General features: G+C 57.3%; 1 protein-coding gene across 15 annotated transcripts in view; it reads left to right on the top strand.

Moving 5' to 3' along the window:
• The window catches only part of Pcbp3 (poly(rC) binding protein 3), a 170,364-nt gene extending 147,716 nt beyond the window's left edge, over positions 1–22,648 (top strand). For 8 of the 15 annotated variants that reach the window (XM_070030860.1, XM_070030867.1, XM_070030858.1 and 5 more), the window contains 5 exons: positions 8,137–8,215; positions 8,800–8,859; positions 14,640–14,692; positions 21,341–21,510; positions 22,083–22,648. In XM_070030860.1, coding sequence (XP_069886961.1) covers positions 8,137–8,215; positions 8,800–8,859; positions 14,640–14,692; positions 21,341–21,510; positions 22,083–22,119 — 399 coding nt within the window. In that variant the 3' untranslated portion in view covers positions 22,120–22,648. The remainder of the gene's footprint in view (positions 1–8,136; positions 8,216–8,799; positions 8,860–14,639; positions 14,693–21,340; positions 21,511–22,082) is intronic. The other 7 variants (XM_070030862.1, XM_070030866.1, XM_070030872.1 and 4 more) reach the window with 3 other exon arrangements.
• The last annotated feature ends 2,536 nt before the right edge of the window (positions 22,649–25,184 follow it).

Consider the following 25,184-nt stretch of genomic DNA (forward strand, 5'->3'; position numbering starts at 1 on the left):
CTCTCTGGATGACCGCTCAGCGGGCATGGAGAGTGACCACACACCTTTGTGTCCAGTTCTCTGGATGACCACTCAGCGGGCGTGGACAGTGACCATGCACCTTTGTGTCCAGTTCTCTGGATGACCACTCAGCAGGTGTAGAGTGACCACACACCTTTGTGTCCAGTTCTCTGGATGACCACTCAGCAGGTGTAGAGTGACCACTCACCTTTGTGTCCAGTTCTCTGGATGACCACTCAGCGGGCATGGAGAGTGACCACACACCTTTGTGTCCAGTTCTCTGGATGACCACTCAGCGGGCGTGGAGAGTGACCACGCACCTTTGTGTCCAGTTCTCTGGATGACCACTCAGCAGGTGGAGAGTGACCATGCACCTTTGTGTGCAGTTCTCTGGATGACCACTCAGCAGGTATAGAGAGTGACCACGCACCTTTGTGTCCAGTTCTCTGGATGACCACTCAGCGGGCATGGAGAGTGACCACGCACCTTTGTGTCCAGTTCTCTGGATGACCACTCAGCGGGCGTGGAGAGTGACCACGTACCTTTGTGTGCAGTTCTCTGGATGACCACTCAGCAGGTATAGAGAGTGACCACGCACCTTTGTGTCCAGTTCTCTGGATGACCACTCAGTGGGCGTGGAGAGTGACCACGCACCTTTGTGTCCAGTTCTCTGGATGACCACTCAGCGGGCGTGGACAGTGACCACGCACCTTTGTGTCCAGTTCTCTGGATGACCACTCAGCAGGCATGGACAGTGACCAAACACCTTTGTGTCCAGTTCTTTTAGATTACCACTCAGCGGGCAAGGACAGTGACCACGCACCTTTCTGTGCAGTTCTCTGGATGACCACTCAGCAGGTGTAGAGAGTGACCACGCACCTTTGTGTGCAGTTCTCTGGATGACCACTCAGCATGCATGGAGAGTGACCACACACCTTTGTGTCCAGTTCTCTGGATGACCAATCAGCGGGCGTGGAGAGTGACCATGCACCTTTGTGTCCAGTTCTCTGGATGACCAATCAGCGGGCATGGAGAGTGACCATGCACCTTTGTGTCCAGTTCTCTGGATGACCAATCAGTGGGCATGGACAGTGACCAAACACCTTTGTGTCCAGTTCTCTGGATGACCACTCAGCATGCATGGAGAGTGACCACGTACCTTTGTGTCCAGTTCTCTGGATGACCACTCAGCGGGCATGGAGAGTGACCACACACCTTTGTGTCCAGTTCTTTAGATGACCACTCAGCAGGCATGGAGAGTGACCACGTACCTTTGTGTCCAGTTCTCTGGATGACCACTCAGCGGGCATGGACAGTGACCAAACACCTTTGTGTCCAGTTCTCTGGATGACCGCTAAGTGGGCATGGACAGTGACCACGCACCTTTGTGTCCAGTTCACTGGATGACCGCTAAGTGCGCATGGACAGTGACCACGCACCTTTGTGTCCAGTTCACTGGATGACCGCTAAGTGCGCATGGACAGTGACCACGCACCTTTGTGTCCAGTTCTCTGGATGACCGCTAAGTGGGCATGGACAGTGACCACACACCTTTGTGTCCAGTTCACTGGATGACCGCTAAGTGGGCATGGACAGTGACCACGCACCTTTGTGTCCAGTTCACTGGATGACCGCTCAACACCCTGGAAAGCATCTGTATATCTCCACATCCCACCAGCATCACTGAGGCACAGGTTTGGAGATGCAGAAAGGAAACTGCACCAAGTCCTGGGGCACTGGAATGACACAGAGCCCCGAGGCTCCAAGTCCCTGAGGGTTCAGCGGACTTGGCGGGGCAGCTGGTAGGCCTCTCACCTGCATTTCTCTCTGTTTCTTCACGTCAGTGCCATCACATCAGGAGTTGCTTTTCTCTGGAGAATAGCCACACACAGTGGTAACTAGTGTGGGGCCATGACCTGATAAACTCGGTGTACCCAATCTACTGAGCACCGCATCTGGCAGAACTGCACCTGAAGAATGTTGACTGCCCAGCCTTGCACCACGGGGCTGCCTGCCAGGCGCAAGAGCTCATTAATGCCATCTAGCAATGTAAGAGTAGCACCAGCTGGGTGCTGGCGGCTCACACTTGTAACCCTAGCTGAGATCTGAGGATTGTGGTATGAAGTCAGCCCAGGCAGCAAAGTCTGTGAGACTGTCTCCAGTGAACCACCATAAAACTGCAAGTGGAGCTGCGGCTCTAGCACTAGAGCACTAGCCATAAGCAAAAAAAGCTCAGGGACGGCAACTGGGCCCTGAGTTCAAGCCCCAGGACTGACACAAAAAGAGAGAGGGCAGCAGTGAAAACAGCATTAGCCCAGAAAAATATCCAAATCCAGAGTGCATGCCGCATCAGAGCCTCGTAACGTTGGCACATTCCGAATCAGGGGCCATGTGAAGTAAACTTCAAAACAGCCTCACAATGTCTGAGTCTTTATACTGGTCTTTGATTTCCAAATCATCCCTTATTTAGCATCCCTGTCATTTAGAGGGATGCTGAAGCCAGCAAAAATAAAAGCAGCGCAGTAGTGTTGATAGAGAATCCAGCATCGCCACTCTTATTTGACCCTTGTTCTCCCCTGAGCTTCGCTTGGGGGTCTTGGGAGCATCCGTTGCACACTTGAAGAAGCAGATGTTCTAAGAAGCTGCCTTGGCAGGGGTGAGCTAGCCCGCTCATACAGCACAAGGGGTGTTAAGAAGGTGCCATGACCTACTGAGATACTTGTGCTTTGGTTCTGCATCTTGGGAAGTCACAGAGGCCTGTGTGGTAATAGAAGTCCCACAGGAGTGAGCATCACCGGGGCCTCTGACAGGCCCCTCCAGGGCTCAGGGAGTGAGCGGAGCGGAGCTTGCTCACGCACGAAGACTGTCAGTGCTGTGTGCTGCACCGCGTTGGGCCTTGCACTGGCTCAGTGTCTCCTTCTAGAACCCTGTACCGAGATAAGTTGAGGGCATCTTCCCACTGAGAGTAAAGGAAGGAAATCATTGATAGCTCCTGTGGCCACCAGCTGGTGCCAGCACTCCCAGCTCTGAGCCCAACTCCTTCCCGGGTCCTGGAATGGGTGGGCTGAGAGGCAGGGCAGCTGCATTGTACCTCACAGAATAAGAGGCCCAGAGTAACCGCCTGCTGGCTGGAGAAGCCTTTCCCTCACTGTCCTGCTCCACGGCCGTCTCCCTCTGAGCTGTGGCCTGGCTCTGGACCCCTCCTTCACTGGCCCTTCTCAGCCGGCTGTGTGGGATCGCAGCCTGCTCTGTGACTTGTGCATGGGCCAGGATCTGAGAAGCCCTGGATATGAGGACCAACAGGAACCCCGTGCATTCCCATAGAGCCCTGAGAAGCTAGGATGGAGAGAATTTTCTACAATTATTAACAGAAGCAAATACACTCAAGTATCCCAACAAATTGCAAACCGGATAACAAAAAATCCATCTTAGACATAAATAAAACTACGTAATACCAAACCCAAAGGCAAGTACTAGAGGCAATCAGAGAGAATAAGAATATTACAAAAGAAGCTGGGCTCTGGTGGCTCACATCTTTAATCCTAGCTACTCAGGAGGCTGAGATCTGAGGATCACAGTTCAAAGCCAACCCAGGCAAGAAAGTCCATGAGACTCTTATCTCCAATTAACCACCAGAAAACTGGGAGTGGCGCTGTGGCTCAAGTGGTAGAGAGCTTGAATTGAGCTGAAGAGCTGAGGGACAGCGCCCAGGCCCAGAGTTCAGGCCCCACCACCGCCAAAAAAAAAAAAAAAGAATATTACAAAGGAGCCAGGTAGTGGTTCATGCCTATAATCTTAGCTCTCCAGAGGAGGCTGAAGCAGAAGAATCTTGAATTCAAGACCAGGGCTGGCCACATAGTAATATCCTATCTCAAAAAAAGAAGAGAAGGAGGAGGAAGAGGAAAAGGAAACAAAGAAGGAAGCAGCAGCAGTCGCTGGGTGGAGTGAAGAGGAGGAGGGGGAGGAGGAAGAGGGGGAGGAGGCATCTGCATGCTGGAGGGACATGCCTGTCTGACGGCCTGGGCTACAGGAGAGACTGGAACTGGGATGGCCGTGTGCAAGCCAGGCCAGCCCCAGCAGAAAAGTCCTCGAGACTATTTCCCTGGACGGAAGCTGGAGAGAGGTGTGAGCCTGTGATCCAGCAGTGATGTGAAGCTGAAGGAGTAGGCAGTCACAGCCCGGGCGCCTGTTTGGTGGAAAGCGAGACCCTGCCCTAAAAAGAGCCGGTCAAGGGCAGGGCTGAAGGTGTGCTCGGCAGGTATGGAGCCCTGGACAGCACCACCCACAATAAGAGAGAGGAACAACAAAGGAGAAATGCCATTGAGCCTTCACCAGCACAATGGCCATCCGGAGACAGTGACATAGTAGAGGAAGTGCTCTTCCGAGGACTTCAGTGTAGCTTCTGCAGACAAATAGCAAAGACCAACAGGCCCACAGAAATCACTTTCTAACGGACGGTCTTTTGAAAGGGAAAATTCTGTCAAAAGGAAGGCTAGACTTGAAAGAAGGAATGGTGGACAAAGAAAATTGTAGGCATTTCGGCAAATAAACAAAAACATAATGTGTTAAATCACTATTTCTGCTCTCTAATGGATGGACTTAATAGAAATAGATTTTAAAAAATAGTACCCGTAACCAGATGCTGGTGGCTCATGCCTGTAATCCTAGCTACTCAGGAGGCTGAGATCTGAGGATCAAAGTTCAAAGCCAGCTAGGGAAGAAAAGCCCAAGAAACTCTTATCTGAAATGAACACCAGAAAACAGGAAGTGGTGCTGTGGTTCAAGTGGGATCTTTGAGCAAAGGAGCTCAGAGACAGTGCCCAAGCCCTGAGTTCTATCCCTATGACCAACAACAACCAAAAAAATTACATGTGAACTATTTTTATGCCCCAGTGTACTCTATGTGTACTATGTGTATGTGTATGTATGCCTATGTGTACTCTGTGAGAGGTATAGACAGAAAGATTGCATCCTAAGGCCACAGAAAGAGAATTAACTAAAAGAAAAACAGCTGAGGATATAGCTCCATTAGTAGACCTATTGCCTAACACATTCAAGGCTCTGAGTTCAAACCTAGTACTACCCTCAAAAAAACAAAATATGCAATGAAGAGATATACCATATCCATTAATAGAAACACTAATATTACAAAGATATTAGTTATTTCCCAATTGATACATTAATGCAATATAATTCCAAGCCAAATTTTGTAAGACTTTTTGAGGAAATTAAAGTATTAAATTGATATGGGAAAGCACCATTCAAGAATCATCCATCTGTCCATAAAGAGTAATGGGAAGATTTTCCCTGGCAGATGCACAGATATTCTGTGAGGTAATAACCGAGTGGGTGCAGTTTGGGTGCCGGGGAGACCACTACCGCAGAGGACTAGCCGGGAGCCCTGGGGCACAGCTGGGTGAGCATGCTGCCCGGGCCTCCCACGCAAACCCCAGGAGAAGGGCCACCACAAATATTGCTGGGCAGCGAGTGGTCTCCGGGAAAGCGTGTCTCGAGACAGCCAAACACCATCTGCACATACCGAGAGAAGTGGGTGTCCTGTGTGAAAGGCATCAGCGAGGGAAGTTTGTGAAACCCTGCCTCTCTAAACACAGTGAAGAGAGTGGGGGAAAGGTGTGTGCCTCTCCATCCCTGGAGCAGGGTCATGTCCGAACCACACGGGCCCCGTGAGCTTAGGCGAGAGACATTGTCCAGAAATGCAGGCCTGGGCTGCTCCCGGGAGTGCTTTGTGTGGCTTCACTGACTGCACACAGACCTCAGCCCATGTGTGTCACCTTCTGACACAATGTCAGATGGAAAGAGCAAGGGGATTCCTGGGGTGGGACACCTTCCCTCCCCCCATCCCACCCCCGCTCCCTTCCACCTGCTGCTCTCCTTCTCCCTTACCCACCTCCATCCCTGGAGGAACTGGAGCTAACACTGGGAGTTGAGGACTTGTTTGCTTTCTCAGATGACAGAACTTTCACAAGAAGCAGAAAGCCGCTTGGTACTCAGCCCTACTCCCTCTTTTAAAAAATGTAGAGTTCCAAAGGTACAGCAACTTGATCAAGCAGGGCCCAGCAAACAAAATGTTCACCCACTCAGTGAGCAAATGCCTACGCAGCTCGGCCATGGCCGGCCAGCTTGTGTCTGTGCCGGCACGAGGCATTGGTGAGTGGGAACATCTCTTTGTTAAGAGCAGAATATATATTGTGCTAGGAGGAGCCAGAGTCTGGGCCTTGCCGAGCTACTGAGTGCCAGTCTGGACATGAGTAGAGCCAACGACAGCTTGCTTTCTGTCCCCCACGGGCCGGGGTCTGGATGAGCCTCCCCAGGTGGTCTGAAGGAGGGGCAGCAGCAGAGGTGTGGGCAGCCGGGAAGGTCGGCCGCTGCGGCCCACACTGGCATGCAGACAGCCCCCCATCCCTCAGACCCCGTGTTACAGACAAGGGAGCAGAGGCCTGGCAGGGCCGGGGCGCCTCTCTCCACACAGCTGTGATAGCCCCAAGCCCACTTTCATTCTCATCCCTGGCCATCCTGACCCAGGGCCGCCAAGGAGAAGGCCTGCCCTGGAGCATGGCGGAGTGGCTGATGGCCCCTGGGGTGTGGGGACAGCAGACATGGGCAGAGAGCCGCTGTCGGGACCTCTCAGAGGTCACCACACGGTGCTTCCCACGGGCCTGCTGTGCGCAGGCCCTGCAGGCTGACACGCCCGCGTGGAGGGCCCCGAAATCCCATTCCCTCCTCAGATGCACGGCACGGCAGCCACCCCGGCCTGCTGGCCTGGCATGGAGTAGGGGCACCGTGCAGTCCCTGCAGCTCTGGCTGGTGCCAGGGACGGCTCCCGTCAGGTGGCTTAAGTTCTCATTGACGCCAGATTCAGGGCAGATCAGATGTGAGCCAGGTGGACCCCTGCCGTGTCTGCCTGGGACCCGCCTGGGACCCGCCAGGCCACAGGCAACGGATAGCCTTCTGCCTGCCATGGCCCTGCAGCTGTCACCCCTTTGGGGGATTCCAGAGTTGAAGCTGACCCAGGTCACTGAGTCTCCTAGCCTGAGCCGCTCTGGTCTCCCCTGAACAGCCCCAGCCCGGTGCATAGGGGCCCAAGCAACTGGGACTAGAGGGGTAGGGCTGCTTTTAGGACAGGCTAGTGTTGTGCTCACCTTTCTGGGGGAGGAGGTGCCAGGTGTGGGAAGGGCAGGTGTCCCAGGGGCCTTAGGAGCTGGACACAGTGCTAAGAAGCATCAGACAGACACAGGATCCTGGTGCTGCTTCCTGAAGGGAGAGGACCTCGTTCTCTCTGAAGCAGATATCCGTTCAGCAGCTCATCCCGCTCACCTGGGGCAGTGCCCCCCTTCCCCCCCCCACCAGCACCACTGCTGGCATTGCTGACTGTCCCAGAACAGCACAAAGCCAGGCCCAACTCGACCTGCGTCAGTGGCACGCCCCACACAGACCTGTTTGTGAGAGGTTTAGAGAAAGCCCAGAACCTTCTATTCCAGATCCCAGGCTCTGCAGAGGGTGAGAGGGTTCTGAGCATCCCACCTGCCCTCTCTCTCTAAGCGAAGCCAGTTCTGGCCACGTTTCCCTTGCTCTCCTGCTGCCCTTAGTGAAGCTCAGATAAAATGCCTGGAGTAGCCATAAACCAAAGTTCCCCTTGAAAAGCCTTGTAGCTGACCAGCAGAGAAGCAGCCTCCGCGTGAGCACAGTGCCCTCCAGTCCCTCCCCGTACCAGCCTCTGCTGCGAGGTAAGGGCCTGAGCACAAGGCCAGGACCAGGAGGACCTGAGGGCTTGCCTTGCTGTGCCCCACAGGTGCTAGCGTGAGTCTGCCAGTCTGTCCCTGCTCTGTGTCCCTCAGATCCTCTCCTCAGAGGCCCCGTGGCCACACTGGCCTTCGCCAACCTCCCCTCCCCACCCCGCTGGTGAGCAGGGACGCGTGGCTGGCCCGGGGCCCTTGGCTACCAACATCCAGGCCCCTTGCTTCACCCAGGCCAAGTCCTTGAATCCTGCTGCGGTGTCTGCCATGTCCGCATGGCCCCTGAGCCTGTCTGTTCTGTTACTGCCGTTTTTAACTTGGTGTGACTGACTGTACTCGATAACAATAACCTTCTTAGCTCTCATGTCCCTCCTACCCCCAGCAGTTGACCAAGCTCCACCAGCTGGCCATGCAGCAAACCCCCTTTCCTCCCCTCGGACAGACCAACCCCGCTTTCCCCGGTACGTACCCAGCTGCCCTTTTCTGACCTTCTCTTCTCACCTGGGGCGTTTCTCTCTCTCTGTGAACTGTCTCTATCCAGCGCGGCACGCACGCATGCGCGGTCACAGCGCTTTGAAGCTGACTCCTGCAGCGGTAACAAAGCAGCTGCGGCGGCAGGGTCAGCCCGGCTCCACGCTGGGCTGTGTGACCTTTGGCTTCCTGTCCCTGCCCTCCCGCGGTCCGTGTGCGCACGGCCCCACGGGGCTACCTCGGGCAACTCCCCCCACGCCGGAGCAAGTGCTTCCCGCTGCAGTGTGGCTGCCCTGCCCCGGGGCAGCGGGGTGCCCGCGTCCCCCTTGCCTACCCTGAAATAGCAGTGGAAGGAGCCGGCCGCTGCCCAGACCTGCTGCGAGGCAGTCAGAGCAGTCGGCCATGGCCCAGCCAGGCGACTGAGCGAGCCTCCCCCACAGGGGCCAGCCAGAGCCACCCGCCGTGGGTGCCAGCTGTGCGCGCGCCGGTCATATTTTGAGCTTCCCTAATTGAAGGGAACTTGCTTATCTCCTTGAGGGCAAAACATTAAATCTGTCTCTCCTTTGCTCTCCAGGAGAAAAGCTGCCTTTACACTCCTCCGAAGAAGCTCAAAATCTGATGGGCCAGTCGCCAGGTAAAACAGGCCACAGTGCCATGGGACAGGCCAGGCCACACGCAGAGGGGGAGGGACTCCGAGCCTGAGATCACTGTGCCACACCCAAGTCAGCCAGCACTTGGCAGCCGCCTGTGCTTCAGGCTGTGGTTGAGGCTCAGGCTCTGTAGAAAGCCAGGAGGTGGCTCTGTGGTCCTGCTAGGGTCCGATGGCAGGTCTGGGTGTGTTAGGCTCCACTGCATCAAGTCACCCACGCAGCCCAGGTGGGGTGCGCTCACAAGAGGGGGCCCATCGCGCTGTCAGTCACGCTGATGGTAGGGTGTGCTCCTGAGAGGGGGCCGATCGCACTGTCAGTCACGCTGATGGTAGGGTGTGCTCCTGAGAGGGGGCCCATCACACTGTCAGTCACGCTGATGGTAGGGTGTGCTAACGAGAGGGGGCCCATCGCGCTGTCAGTCACGCTGATGGTAGGGTGTGCTCCTGAGAGGGGGCCCATCACACTGTCAGTCACGCTGATGGTAGGGTGTGCTCCTGAGAGGGGGCCCATCGCACTGTCAGTCACGCTGATGGTAGGGTGTGCTCCTGAGAGGGGGCCCATCACACTGTCAGTCACGCTGATGGTAGGGTGTGCTCCTGAGAGGGGGCCGATCGCACTGTCAGTCACGCTGATGGTAGGGTGTGCTCCTGAGAGGGGGCCGATCGCACTGTCAGTCACGCTGATGGTAGGGTGTGCTCCTGAGAGGGGGCCGATCGCACTGTCAGTCACGCTGATGGTAGGGTGTGCTCCTGAGAGGGGGCCCATTGCACTGTCAGTCACTCTGATGGTAGGGTATGCTTGTGAGAGGGGGCCCATCCCGCTGTCAGTCACGCTGATGGTAGGGTGTGCTCCTGAGAGGGGGCCCATCGCGCTGTCAGTCACTCTGATGGTAGGGTGTGCTCCTGAGAGGGGGCCCATCCCACTGTCAGTCACGCTGATGGTAGGGTGTGCTTGTGAGAGGGGGCCCATCCCGCTGTCAGTCACGCTGATGGTAGGGTGTGCTCCTGAGAGGGGCCCATTGCACTGTCAGTCATGCTGATGGTAGGGTGTGCTCCTGAGAGGGGGCCCATTGCACTGTCAGTCACTCTGATGGTAGGGTGTGCTCCTGAGAGGGGGCCCATCCCGCTGTCAGTCACGCTGATGGTAGGGTGTGCTGGGGAGAGGGGGCCCATCGCGCTGTCAGTCACTCTGATGGGAGGGTGTGCTTGTGAGAGGGGGCCCATTGCGCTGTCAGTCACTCTGATGGTAGGGTGTGCTTGTGAGAGGGGGCCCATCCCGCTGTCAGTCACGCTGATGGTAGAGTGTGCTCCTGAGAGGGGGCCCATTGCACTGTCAGTCACGCTGATGGTAGGGTGTGCTCCTGAGAGAGGGCCCATCAACACTGTCAGTCACGCTGATGGTAAGGTGTGCTCCTGAGAGGGGGCCGATCGCACTGTCAGTCACTCTGATGGTAGGGTGTGCTCCTGAGAGGGGGCCCATTGTGCTGTCAGTCACGCTGATGGTAGGGTGTGCTTGTGAGAGGGGGCCCATTGTGCTGTCAGTCACTCTGATGGTAGGGTGTGCTTGTGAGAGGGGGCCCATCAACACTGTCAGTCACGCTGATGGTAGGGTGTGCTCCTGAGAGGGGGCCCATCCCGCTGTCAGTCACGCTGATGGTAAGGTGTGCTCCTGAGAGGGGGCCGATCGCACTGTCAGTCACGCTGATGGTAGGGTGTGCTCCTGAGAGGGGGCCCATCGCGCTGTCAGTCACTCTGATGGTAGGGTGTGCTCCTGAGAAGGGGCCCATCCCGCTGTCAGTCACGCTGATGGTAGGGTGTGCTTGTGAGAGGGGGCCCATCCCGCTGTCAGTCACGCTGATGGTAGGGTGTGCTCCTGAGAGGGGCCCATTGCACTGTCAGTCATGCTGATGGTAGGGTGTGCTCCTGAGGGGGCCCATTGCACTGTCAGTCACGCTGATGGTAGGGTGTGCTTGTGAGAGGGGGCCCATCCCGCTGTCAGTCACTCTGATGGTAGGGTGTGCTCCTGAGAGGGGGCCCATCCCGCTGTCAGTCACGCTGATGGTAGGGTGTGCTTGTGAGAGGGGGCCCATTGCACTGTCAGTCACTCTGATGGTAGGGTGTGCTTGTGAGAGGGGGCCCATCCCGCTGTCAGTCACACTGATGGTAGGGTGTGCTTGTGAGAGGGGGCCCATCCTGCTGTCAGTCACGCTGATGGTAGGGTGTGCTCCTGAGAGGGGGCCGATCGCACTGTCAGTCACTCTGATGGTAGGGTGTGCTCCTGAGAGGGGGCCCATTGTGCTGTCAGTCACGCTGATGGTAGGGTGTGCTTGTGAGAGGGGGCCCATTGTGCTGTCAGTCACTCTGATGGTAGGGTGTGCTTGTGAGAGGGGGCCCATCACGCTGTCAGTCACGCTGATGGTAGGGTGTGCTTGTGAGAGGGGGCCCATCACACTGTCAGTCACGCTGATGGTAGGGTGTGCTCCTGAGAGGGGGCCCATCCCGCCGTCAGTCACTCTGATGGTAGGGTGTGCTCCTGAGAGGGGGCCCATTGCACTGTCAGTCACGCTGATGGTAGGGTGTGCTTGTGAGAGGGGGCCCATCCCGCTGTCAGTCACGCTGATGGTAGGGTGTGCTCCTGAGAGGGGCCCATTGCACTGTCAGTCATGCTGATGGTAGGGTGTGCTCCTGAGAGGGGGCCCATTGCACTGTCAGTCACGCTGATGGTAGGGTGTGCTTGTGAGAGGGGGCCCATCCCGCTGTCAGTCACTCTGATGGTAGGGTGTGCTCCTGAGAGGGGGCCCATCCCGCTGTCAGTCACGCTGATGGTAGGGTGTGCTTGTGAGAGGGGGCCCATTGCACTGTCAGTCACTCTGATGGTAGGGTGTGCTTGTGAGAGGGGGCCCATTGCACTGTCAGTCACTCTGATGGTAGGGTGTGCTTGTGAGAGGGGGCCCATCCCGCTGTCAGTCACACTGATGGTAGGGTGTGCTTGTGAGAGGGGGCCCATTGCACTGTCAGTCACACTGATGGTAGGGTGTGCTTGTGAGAGGGGGCCCATCCTGCTGTCAGTCATGCTGATGGTAGGGTGTGCTCCTGAGAGGGGGCCGATCGCACTGTCAGTCACTCTGATGGTAGGGTGTGCTCCTGAGAGGGGGCCCATTGTGCTGTCAGTCACGCTGATGGTAGGGTGTGCTTGTGAGAGGGGGCCCATTGTGCTGTCAGTCACTCTGATGGTAGGGTGTGCTTGTGAGAGGGGGCCCATCACGCTGTCAGTCACGCTGATGGTAGGGTGTGCTTGTGAGAGGGGGCCCATCATACTGTCAGTCACGCTGATGGTAGGGTGTGCTCCTGAGAGGGGGCCCATCCCGCTGTCAGTCACGCTGATGGTAGGGTGTGCTCCTGAGAGGGGGCCCATTGCACTGTCAGTCACGCTGATGGTAGGGTGTGCTCACAAGAGGGGGCCCATCGCACTGTCAGTCACGCTGATGGTAGGGTGTGCTCGGGAGAGGGGGCCCATCACACTGTCAGTCACGCTGATGGTAGGGTGTGCTCCTGAGAGGGGGCCCATTGCGCTGTCAGTCACGCTGATGGTAGGGTGTGCTCCTGAGAGGGGGCCCATCGTGCTGTCAGTCACGCTGATGGTAGGGTGTGCTCGGGAGAGGGGCCCATCACACTGTCAGTCACGCTGATGGTAGGGTGTGCTCCTGAGAGGGGGCCCATCGCGCTGTCAGTCACGCTGATGGTAGGGTGTGCTCGGGAGAGGGGCCCATCGCGCTGTCAGTCACGCTGATGGTAGGGTGTGCTCGGGAGAGGGGCCCATCGCACTGTCAGTCACTCTGATGGTAGGGTGTGCTTGTGAGAGGGGGCCCATCACGCTGTCAGTCACGCTGATGGTAGGGTGTGCTGGGGAGAGGGGGCCCATCACGCTGTCAGTCACGCTGATGGTAGGGTGTGCTGGGGAGAGGGGGCCCATCGCGCTGTCAGTCACGCTGATGGTAGGGTCTGCCTGCGTGAGGAGGGCTGTGGCGCTGTCGCTCATCCTCCTGGCAGCACAGCATGTAGAGCCTGTAGTGGAGATGGAGCTGGGTAGCTAGGACACAGCTTTTTGGGGTGTGTTTCCTAGAAGATGGGTCTGGGCTCTGCGTGTTCTTTGGGGCTGGTTTCCAGCTGCAGGATGGAGGGCACTGAGGACAGGCTGGTGTGCGCAGAGCCCGGGGGTTGCCGTGAGTGGGATGAGCGGACTCCTGGGCTGCCCCTGTGTCCGGGTGCAGCTGACCCTCTGTGCGGGGCCGACACCCCGCGCCCCCAGCCAGCAGCAGAGGAAGGTGGCAGGCCTGAGCACAGGTGTGGCCGGTGGCTGCTGGGGCTCCTGTCACCGCTGGCTTTGCCCCTATGCCAAGGTGTCGGCTGATGAAAGCACTTTCCAGGGCACATGCTTTACACAGACCTGTTCCCGCTCCAGCCATTTCCCTATAGCACCTCTCAGAAATAATGCTCACAGGTTCCTCCCTCAGCCAAAATATGCTGAAGTCCACCACTTTGTCGGCCATTCCTGACTTCCGCTTGGCGGCTCAGGGTCACCAGTCCAGGAGAGTGGGGCTTAGAAAGTGCTGGAATGATACTCCCAGTACAGAAGTAATCAAGTAACTTACTTAAAAGAAAATAAAGGATAGAAACTCCAAGAAAGATAGCAGTGTTTGGGGCAGGATGGTTCATTAAGCACCTAGCACGTGGCCCGACTGCCGGACGCCTGTGCTGGTGTCCCTTAGACCTGCAGGGAGCTTGCTGATGGACTGCTGAGAGGCCGGTGTGGGCTGTGCACCTGGGCCCCCGGGGAGAGTCATGGCTGGAACAGGAGCCGGGCGAGCGTGTCTCCCGGAGGAAGTGGGCGCTCACTGACAGTGAGGGGGGAGGCCTAGCTTCAGGGCCATTCCGAAGGCACAGCGGGGCCGGGCTGAGCAGAGCCAGCCTCAACTTGATGCTTGTGGGAATGAAGTACACAGAGCCGCAGAGATCTCCGAGGCCTGTAGCTTTATTGTCACTATTTTTGAGGTAGGAGAAAGCTTACCCTTGGGCTTTGGGAAGCTATCTGTTATCTGGTGGTGCAAGCTGAGGTTTGCACACATGAAAACCTGGTCTTAGCTGCACGTGACCAGGCTGTGATCCCAGCCCTCAGGGGGCTGAGGCTGAAAGATCTGGAAGGTGTCAGATTGACTTGAGCTAGACTCAGATTTGTCAAGGAAAAAAGGAAGGAAGGGAGGAAGGAACCTGAACCCTGGGCTCTTCAGTCTTCAATGTAAGGAGGAGGATGGCGCGCTCCCTCTAGTGTAGCAGTGAAGCTCCAGTCTCCTTGCTCCAGATGAAAATCTGGATGGTGAGCCTGAACTCCCCCGGCCACTGTGTGATGGCCTTTGGTTAGTTATGTTAGTAGCTGGCTGCCGCAGCAGGGAGACAAGGGGGTTCTAAGCCAGCAGAGAGGGAGCAGGCCCTCGTGTCAGCCCTGCCAGCGTGACCGGTGCGAGGCGCTCTGCCGAGACCTGAGGCCAGGTCGCGCTGGGCCGTCCGAGGGATTCCACGCGCACAGTGGGGGTGAAATCACAAAGGATTGTCTTGTGTTCCTTTGAGAGAACTGAGGGCTTGGGGGAGCTCCCCGCGGGGACCCGTGGGGGCCGTCACCAGGGGCAGCTGGGAGGGGTGAGGGTCAGGCCTGGGTGGCTTGGGGCAGCCTTCCTGCTAGCCTAACCCCACCCCTTTGGTGTGCCCAGGTCTGGATGCCAGCTCCCCGGCCAGCACTCATGAGCTCACCATTCCCAATGATGTGAGTATTCCCCGCTTCCCGGCTGTGAGGGGCAGGCGGTGCGGCCCCGCGCCCCACCCACACTCCCCACCCCTCCAGCTGAAGCTTGCCTAATGCCCATCCGTCCCTAGGATAGCCAGCGGGAAGGGAGCAAGGGTCCGCCGAGCTCCCCGAGGCCTGGGCGGAGTGGGGCTGGGCGCCACGTCTCCCCGGGGGCCCCAGCCTGGCTGGGTTGTGCGAGGAAGTCCCATGTCATCAGAGGTTTGGGGTTCTCAGTAAAGCGGCTCCAACAGACCCCGAATGTGTGAGGTGTCTGCATTTTAGCACCCCTGGATCTGCTCTGCCTCGGGGAGGCCATGTGCTGTGGAAGTTTTCCAAATCAGTGGATCATCCCGGGACCCCAAGAGCAGGGAGAGTAAGACACAGACCCCAAAGGTAGCTGCCGGCAGCAGCCCGGGCCCAGGGCCGCCTTCCACCAACCTGTGTCCAGAGGCCGCCTCTGCGGTGGAGCCGGGCGCTCCAAAGCCTCTACTCCTCTGCTGCTTGTGCCAGGCAGGCAGAAGGCTGGAGCCCTGCCTCTCCCTTTGTGTAAGTAAACACAGCAAGCACAGATTCAGGAGTTGAGCTCAGGTGTGAAGGAGGACAGGAGGCAGGAGAGGGCGAGCAGGCCATCTGGAGGTCTCTGACCTCCATAGAGACCATCCTTCCACGGCCCACGCGCTCAGGGAGCAGCGCCAGCCCATGACTGCTTCCCTGCCACAAGGATCTCTATCCACCTTGAGCCCCAACACAGAACCAGCCTCCAGTACTGTGGCTGTGCTGCCTGCCCCCGCCTTGCGTGCCAGCCCTCTGGGTCACACCGCCACCGCAGCCCTTCCGCCAGTGCCATAACCAGGCAGGCTCTCTCCTCGGAGGGCCGCTCCAAGCCACCACTTGCCAGCGTCAGGAGATACATTCTTGCCATGCACATTCATTTTGAAACTGAGATGGTCGGTAGGAGCAACGGTAGGGATGTGTCGGAGAGCCATGCACCCCTAGCTGTGGCTCCCCTGGCCACCACATCCTCCTGGGAGTCTTTCTGGGGAGGGGAGCCTGCTCCTCAGAAGGGAGGCAGAGCCCTCTCCATGCACTTGGAACTCCCTGTCCATCCTGCATGGAAGAGACCCTGGGCAGTCCTCAGGGTGATCCGGACAGGAGGAGAGGGCCCTGCCCCGCCACCTCTCCGCTCCTCAGACACAGAAAGAAAGCACGATGTATCCACCTAACACCCCTCACCACATCCTGGTTTACTCCTGGTCACAAACAGATTAGGCCAGGGTCCAACAGGCACACGCCATGCCAGTGACCACCACTCCAGCGCTCCCTTCTGAGCGTGATCTTGATCAGAGAGACATCCAGTGCTCACATCTGAGCGTGCTCTTAATCACAGAGACGTCCAGTGCTCACGTCTGAGCGTGATCTTGATCATATAGACGTCCAGTGCTCACGTCTGAGCGTGATCTTGAGCACAGAGACGTCCAGTGCTCACGTCTGAGCGTGATCTTGAGCATAGAGACGTCCAGTGCTCACGTCTGAGTGTGATCTCGATCACAGAGACGTCAGTGCTCACGTCTGAGCGTGATCTTAATCACAGAGACGTCCAGTGCTCACGTCTGAGCGTGATCTTGATCACAGAGACATCCAGTGCTCACGTCTGAGCGTGATCTCAAGCACAGAGACTTCCAGTGCTCACGTCTGAGCGTGATCTTGAGCACAGAGACGTCCAGTGCTCACGTCTGAGCATGATCTTGATTACAGAGACGTCCAGTGCTCACGTCTGAGTGTGATCTTGATTACAGAGACGTCCAGTGCTCACGTCTGAGCGTGCTCTTAATCACAGAGACGTCCAGTGCTCACATCTGAGCGCGCTCTCGATCACAGAGATGTCCAGTGCTCACGTCTGAGCGTGATCTTAATCACAGAGACGTCCAGTGCTCACGTCTGAGCGTGATCTTGATCACAAAGACGTCCAGTGCTCACGTCTGAGCGTGATCTCGAGCACAGAGACGTCCAGTGCTCACGTCTGAGCGTGATCTTGAGCACAGAGACGTCCAGTGCTCACGTCTGAGCGTGATCTTAATCACAGACACGTCCAGTGCTCACGTCTGAGTGTGATCTTGATTACAGACACGTCCAGTGCTCACGTCTGAGCGTGCTCTTAATCACAGACACGTCCAGTGCTCACGTCTGAGCGTGATCTCGAGCACAGAGACGTCCAGTGCTCACGTCTAAGCGTGATCTCGAGCACAGAGACGTCCAGTGCTCACGTCTGAGCGTGATCTTAATCACAGAGACGTCCAGTGCTCACGTCTGAGCGTGATCTTGATCACAAAGACGTCCAGTGCTCACGTCTGAGCGTGATCTCGAGCACAGAGACGTCCAGTGCTCACGTCTGAGCGTGATCTTGAGCACAGAGACGTCCAGTGCTCACGTCTGAGCGTGATCTTAATCACAGACACGTCCAGTGCTCACGTCTGAGTGTGATCTTGATTACAGACACGTCCAGTGCTCACGTCTGAGCGTGCTCTTAATCACAGACACGTCCAGTGCTCACGTCTGAGCGTGATCTCGAGCACAGAGACGTCCAGTGCTCACGTCTGAGCGTGATCTCGAGCACAGAGACGTCCAGTGCTCACGTCTGAGCGTGATCTCGAGCACAGAGACGTCCAGTGCTCACGTCTGAGCGTGATCTTAATCACAGAGACGTCCAGTGCTCACGTCTGAGCGTGATCTTGATCACAAAGACGTCCAGTGCTCACGTCTGAGCGTGATCTCGAGCACAGAGACGTCCAGTGCTCACGTCTGAGCGTGCTCTTGAGCACAGAGACGTCCAGTGCTCACGTCTGAGCGTGATCTTAATCACAGACACGTCCAGTGCTCACGTCTGAGTGTGATCTTGATTACAGACACGTCCAGTGCTCACGTCTGAGCGTGCTCTTAATCACAGACACGTCCAGTGCTCACGTCTGAGCGTGATCTCGAGCACAGAGACATCCAGTGCTCACGTCTGAGCGTGATCTCGAGCACAGAGACGTCCAGTGCTCACGTCTGAGCGTGATCTTGAGCGCAGAGACGTCCAGTGCTCACGTCTGAGCGTGATCTTGATCACAGACACATCCAGTGCTCATGTCTGAGCGTGATCTTAATCACAGAGACGTCCAGTGCTCACGTCTGAGCGTGATCTTGATCACAGACACGTCCAGTGCTCACGTCTGAGCGTGCTCTTGATTACAGAGACATCCAGTGCTCACATCTGAGCGTGATCTTAATCACAGAGACGTCCAGTGCTCACGTCTGAGCGTGCTCTTAATCACAGAGACATCCAGTGCTCACGTCTGAGCGTGATCTTAATCACAGACACGTCCAGTGCTCACGTCTGAGCGTGATCTTGATTACAGAGACATCCAGTGCTCACGTCTGAGCGTGATCTTGATCACAGACACGTCCAGTGCTCACGTCTGAGCGTGATCTTGATCACAGAGACGTCCAGTGCTCACGTCTGAGCGTGATCTTAATCACAGAGACGTCCAGTGCTCAGGTCTGAGCGTGATCTTGATCATATAGACGTCCAGTGCTCACGTCTGAGCGTGCTCTCGATCACAGAGACGTCCAGTGCTCACGTCTGAGCGTGATCTTGATTACAGAGACGTCCAGTGCTCATGTCTAAGCGTGCTCTTAATCACAGAGATGTCCAGTGCTCACGTCTGAGCGTGATCTTAATCACAGAGACGTCCAGTGCTCACATCTGAGCGTGATCTTGATTACAGACACGTCCAGTGCTCACGTCTCAGCATGCTCTTAATCACAGAGACGTCCAGTGCTCACGTCTGAGCGTGATCTTGAGCACAGAGACGTCCAGTGCTCTCGTCTGAGCGTGATCTTGATTACAGAGACATCCAGTGCTCACATCTGAGCGTGCTCTCGATCACAGACACGTCCAGTGCTCACGTCTGAGCGTGCTCTCGATCACAGACACGTCCAGTGTTCACGTCTGAGCGTGATCTTGATCACAGACACGTCCAGTGCTCACCTCTGAGCGTGCTCTTAATCACAGAGACGTCCAGTGCTCACGTCTGAGCGTGATCTTAATCACAGAGACGTCCAGTGCTCACATCTGAGCGTGCTCTCGATCACAGACACGTCCAGTGCTCACGTCTGAGCGTGATTTCGAACACAGAGACGTCCAGTGCTCACGTCTGAGCGTGATCTTAATCACAGACACGTCCAGTGCTCACGTCTGAGCGTGATCTTGATCATATAGACGTCCAGTGCTCACATCTGAGCGTGATCTTGATTACAGAGACGTCCAGTGCTCACGTCTGAGTGTGCTCTTAATCACAGAGACGTCCAGTGCTCATGTCTGAGCGTGATCTTAATCACAGAGACGTCCAGTGCTCACATCTGAGCGCGCTCTCGATCACAGAGAGGTCCAGTGCTCATGTCTGAGCGTGATCTCGATCACAGAGACGTCCAGTGCTCACGTCTGAGCGTGATCTTGATCATATAGACGTCCAGTGCTCAGGTCTGAGCGTGATCTTGATTACAGAGACGTCCAGTGCTCATGTCTGAGCGTGCTCTTAATCACAGAGACGTCCAGTGCTCATGTCTGAGCGTGATCTTAATCACAGAGACGTCCAGTGCTCACGTCTGAGCGTGATCTTGATTACAGAGACGTCCAGTGCTCACGTCTGAGCGTGCTCTTAATCACAGAGACGTCCAGTGCTCACGTCTGAGCGTGATCTTGATTACAGACACGTCCAGTGCTCACGTCTGAGCGTGATCTTGATTACAGACACGTCCAGTGCTCACGTCTGAGCGTGATCTCGATCACAGAGACGTCCAGTGCTCACGTCTGAGCGTGCTGTCGATCACAGACGTCCAGTGCTCACGTCTGAGCATGCTCTTGATTACAGAGACGTCCAGTGCTCACGTCTGAGCGTGATCTCGAGCACAGAGACGTCCAGTGCTCACGTCTGAGCGTGATCTTGATCAGAGAGACGTCCAGTGCTCACATCTGAGCGTGATCTTGATCAGAGAGACGTCCAGTGCTCACGTCTGAGCGTGCTCTTGAGCACAGACACGTCCAGTGCTCACGTCTGAGCGTGCTCTCAGTCACAGAGGCGTCCAGTGCTCACGTCTGAGCGTGATCTTAATCACAGAGACGTCCAGTGCTCACGTCTGAGCGTGCTCTCGATCACAGAGACGTCCAATGCTCACGTCTGAGCATGCTCTTGATTACAGAGACGTCCAGTGCTCACATCTGAGCGTGATCTCGATCACAGAGACGTCCAGTGCTCACGTCTGAGCGTGCTCTCGATCACAGAGACGTCCAGTGCTCACGTGTGAGCGTGATCTTGATTACAGAGACGTCCAGTGCTCACATCTGAGCGTGATCTTGATTACAGAGACGTCCAGTGCTCACATCTGAGCGTGATCTTGATCACAGAGACGTCCAGTGCTCATGTCTGAGCGTGATCTCGATCACAGAGACGTCCAGTGCTCACGTCTGAGCGTGATCTTGATCAGAGAGACGTCCAGTGCTCACGTCTGAGCACGATCTTGAGCACAGAGACGTCCAGTGCTCACGTCTGAGCGTGATCTTGAGCGCAGAGACGTCCAGTGCTCACATCTGAGCGTGCTCTTGATTACAGAGACGTCCAGTGCTCACGTCTGAGCGTGATCTTAATCACAGACACGTCCAGTGCTCACGTCTGAGCGTGCTCTCAGTCACAGAGGCGTCCAGTCCCGGGGCCACCTCTTCTCCATTCGCCCATGAGGCTCAGGACCTTTCTCTGGTCCTGAGTAATGCCGCTCCCAGGGCTTCATCTAGAAAAGGAGTGAGGACCCCTGCACAGCTCCCGGAGGGGGCAGGCGGGAGGATTGTCACATGGCCCAGAGATTCCCTAATGTCTAAGCAGAAGGGCCACATGATTTCCACAGGCCTCCATAGCGGTGGAGCATGAGGCAGAGCTCCGTGTCATTGAGACCAGCATCCTGAGTGGAGCAGGCATGGTGGGCACGGAAGGAGCCAGCCAGGGTGGGGCTGCATGGCGGGCCCCTCCTCACCCTCTCCCCAGGTTTGAGCATGGTGCCTCTCCAGTGCCTGTGGCGGGACCCAGGAGGCTCTGGCCAGCAGCAGTGGGCGCATAGGTGGGAGGGGAGGGGACGGGAGCAGAGTGTCCCACTGCCGGCCACAGGCCACTGACCCCTCTTTGAACAGAGGCCACCCAGTAGCGAGGAAAGGAAGCTCAGGTGCATCCCAGGTCATGATGAGTCAGGCCGTAGCAGCTCCACACGTCCCCAGACTTGGCCTTTGTGACCTTCCTCACCCTGCGGGTCAGCAGAGGTGCTGACGGGGGCCTGGCCTGTAATCAGCATGGAGGAGGCCTTACGCCCAGTGATCCTCAGGGGAGGGCGAGGAGGCAGACAGAGCCGGGAACTGGGCCTGCCCAGGACCTGGCCCGGACAGAGGACCGGGCTTGTGGGCACAGTCCCCTGCCTCGGCTGGAGAGCCGGGTTCGAGGGCATGGGCTGAGAGCAAGGTTGGTGCTGGTCACTGTGAGTGCCACAAGAGTTCTTACAGGCGTCCTGGGCTTGTCTATTGACACAATCCCCCCTGCTTTCCTCTAGCTAATAGGCTGCATAATCGGGCGTCAAGGAACCAAAATCAACGAAATTCGACAGATGTCTGGCGCTCAGATCAAGATTGCCAACGCCACTGAGGGGTCGTCGGAGCGCCAGATCACCATCACCGGCACCCCGGCTAACATCAGCCTCGCCCAGTATCTCATCAACGCCAGGTGAGCGTCTCCGCGCGGCCCCAGGGGCCCCGGGCCACACCGCGGGAAGGAGAGCCGGTCGGTGGCCCTCATCACTCATTCCTCCGTCTGGAGCCCAGCCAGACCCGCACTCACCCAGGGGAAGCGCTCCCCTCTTCCACGGTGGGAGTGTGGGCAGCACACCCGTGGCCGCCCCTGGGGCCAAGCCCAGCCCAGTCAGCCTCCTGTCTCTGCCGCCCAACAGCCCTCAGGGCTGAGCCCCTGAAGCTAGCCCCCTTCCTCCCTGTGCCTGCCCTGCCTTGGCTGGGCCAGGCAGGGTGCGTGTGGAGATGGAGGCCGCCCTGCCCCCCGGGCGCCATGCCCGCTCTGGCCCTGTCCCCGCTGCTCTGGTGACAGACCTCTGGGCTGACTTTGCGGCTGCTCGGCTGCGGGCCGGGGCTCCGCCCCGGGACCCGCGTGATAGAGTGATAGAGCCCGGTAGGCTGGGATTGGGAGGGACAGCAGGCTCTGGCGTCTGGCCTGATGCTCTCCTCCCTGGGCGCTCACTGTGAGGTGCGGCGTGGCGCCCTCATCCCTGCCTCTGTCTGTTGCAGGCTGACGTCCGAGGTCACGGGGATGGGCGGGCTCTAACCCTGCCGGGACCCCCGGAGCCCGCGGCCCGTCGGTTCATGCTGCTTGACCGCCGGCCCTCTGCGCAGAGCTGAGTGGAGCGTTCTCTACCGACAGAGGCGGCCCCTGCACAGCCACGCCGCGGCGTGGCTCCGCGCTCGGTGTTAGTTTAGCTGTCTCCGTGTGTGGGCATGCTCTTTACTTTAGTGCTCCTGTGTTCCCACCGTGACGTTTTAGAAGTCGTCCCTCAGCGTCCGCGTGACAGTTTTGAGTTGGTTTGATGCTTACCTGCCCCTTGTGCTCTGAGACCCTTCTCTCTCACCATCCTGACTCAGTTTCCCCTAGAACCTGTGGTCTTGGCTCCTGGTCACACGCTGAAATCAGGGTTGTTGGTTTTTTGTTGTTGTTTTCCCCCGAAGCCCGTGGAGAGGGCCCTGAGCGTCGGGGCAGCAGGGTCGGGTGGGTGTGCACGCGGGGCTAGCTGCAGATCCGGGGTTGCCAGGACGCCCATCAGTGCTCGTCAGATTCAATAAATGTCGTGCGCTCCCTCCGGCTCTGGCTCCTCACTGCGCCCCCTGCTGGTAGAGTCCGGCGGCTTCTCACACAGGCGCGGGCTTTGAATGACACAATGAGCAGCCCATGCTCGCGCAGCCACCAAAACCTGGGGCCCCGGCCGGCCGTGCCTGGCTTTCCTGCTACTGCCACTGCACCGGTGGCTGCGCCGTGCGGTGCGGCCCGGCCGGGCCCATCGCTGACTGTCCTCTTCCCGCCAGTGCGAGCCCAAGCTGTGCAGCCCCTGGCAGTGAGCCAGCCAGCCGGGGCCTGCGCCTTTGTCTGCGTGCCCTTTTCCATGCCAGTCCCTCCTGCCCTTCCTCCACTTCAGCTGCCCCATGCCCCGGGGCGTCCACTTCAGCTGCCCCGTCCCCCGGGGCGCCCACTTCAGCTGCCCCGTCCCCCGGGGTGTCCACTTCAGCTGCCCCGTCCCCCGGGGCGTCCACTTCAGCTGCCCCGTCCCCCGGGGTGTCCACTTCAGCTCCCCCGTCCCCCGGGGTGTCCACTTCAGCTGCCCTGTCCCCCGGGGTGTCCACTTCAGCTGCCCTGTCCCCCGGGGTGTCCACTTCAGCTGCCCTGTCCCCCGGGGCGTCCACTTCAGCTGCCCCATCCCCCGGGGTGTCCACTTCAGCTTCCCCGTCCCCCGGGGTGTCCACTTCAGCTGTCCCATCCCCCAGGGTGTCCACTTCAGCTGCCCCATCCCCCGGGGTGTCCACTTCAGCTGCCCCATCCCCCGGGGTGTCCACTTCAGCTGCCCTGTCCCCCGGGGTGTCCACTTCAGCTGCCCCGTCCCCCGGCTTGTCCACTTCAGCTGCCCTGTCCCCCGGGGTGTCCACTTCAGCTGCCCCGTCCCCCGGGGTACCCACTTCAGCTGCCCTGTCCCCCAGGGTGCCCACCCCCCGGGGTGCCCACTTCAGCTGCCCCGTCCCCCGGGGTGTCCACTTCAGAAGTTCGGGGTTTTCTTTTAACTGACCTTGAACTTGGAAATTTTTAAATGCAGCTAATAATCATAGCCTTGTGAGTTTCTAGGTCTTTCTGTGGTGGTTCATTTTGATTTAGCCTCTCTATTTGAATCTTCCTCTTTGTTTTTGCTCCGTATTTTCACGGTTTATGTGTCGTATTGATGTTTTCTGAGTACTGCCTTTGGCTTTTGCTATTAATATGTATTGTCCTCTATCTTATTGACTTTTGCGGTACTTTTTTCACCTTTTTTTTCATTAATCGCACTTGTGCAGGACAGTGTTCTTTCTTCAGTTACTAGACTTGTGTGACCACTTCTGCTCTCACCTGACTTACCACCTGAGAAGCGAGTTCATGTGCTACCTTAGCTGTTCCCATGAATCCTGACATGTGACATCATTCATTTTCTCTACTGTCTGCACAGGCAGAGGTTTCTAGTGGAGGTTCTGCGTGTGTGGCATGTCAGCGGCATCCCGGCACACACCAGTGCCTCGGGATGGCTGGTGTCTCAGCGGCCGGCCGGCGCCACGTCCCCAGCTTCAGCATTGTCACTGACCTGAGCTCTGAGGCAGGCTGGCGATGTCCAGAGATGTGCCATCCTGATCTCTGGCCGATCTCAGGATATGACACCGCCAGAGGTGTTGAGGCTGCAGGTTGTTGAAGGGTTTTACCCAACGGACTTTAAGGTGGTGATGCAGCTGGGCCCATTTCAACCACATGGGGCTGATAAGGAGTGGGGCCAGCGGAGGGGCTTGCGCTCAGTGGATGGGCTGAGTGCACAGCTCCCAGGCTGCCCTGTGACCTGAAACTGGCAGGACCATCCACGTTGGCGAAAGGCATGGACAGCGCCCACAGCCCCAGAGCACAGGCCCTCTGGCCGGCCTGCCCAGACAGGTGTGAGGACCTCAGAAACAGAGGAAGAGCTCTTGGTCACTGCGGGCAGCTGTTGGCTGTCGCTGTCCGTGGCCTGTCCAGCCTGGGATGCTCTGAGGCCCGCGGTGGTGAGCGGAGGACAGGGCCAGCGAGCACGGCACCGGACGCTCACCCATCCCTGCAGCCAGCTCTGCACCCACAGCATCTGCTGCCCCAAGTTCTGTCCCAGCAGACACTAGCGTTTGCCTCCCTGACATTTCCAGGACTTTTGTCTGGTACGTTATTTCTCCGTGTTTTTATTTTAAACATTTTTTGGTGTTGTTTTTATCCATAGCTTATTGGGTTTTGTTGCCCAGTGATGATCAGATCAGGTCACAATTCTCTGTTTTAAAAGGGAAACTCTTAATATTTGTTCAAATTATAATCTTAGAATTTATTCTATTTTATTGCATACTTCTCATTATACTCCCCGTTTCCATTTTCACTGAAAATTTAAACTTCTTTTAAACAGGACACATGAATGCATCCGTTTACACTGCTGTGCTTGTTTGTTCTCACTGATTGCTTCTGTTTGTATCTGTCTGGGAAAAGGCCATGCATCCAGCTCCCGAGGCCTCCAACGCCCACCACGCTGGGTCTCTGCTCCGTTCTCTCGTTTCCAAGGCCCCGGCAGTGCCTGTCCCCTGCAGTCCCCGGTCACT

Source organism: Dipodomys merriami, unplaced genomic scaffold, assembly GCF_024711535.1.
Source record: "Dipodomys merriami isolate MVZ:Mamm:240054 unplaced genomic scaffold, mDipMer1.0.p SCAF_2, whole genome shotgun sequence".
NCBI lineage: Eukaryota > Metazoa > Chordata > Mammalia > Rodentia > Heteromyidae > Dipodomys > Dipodomys merriami.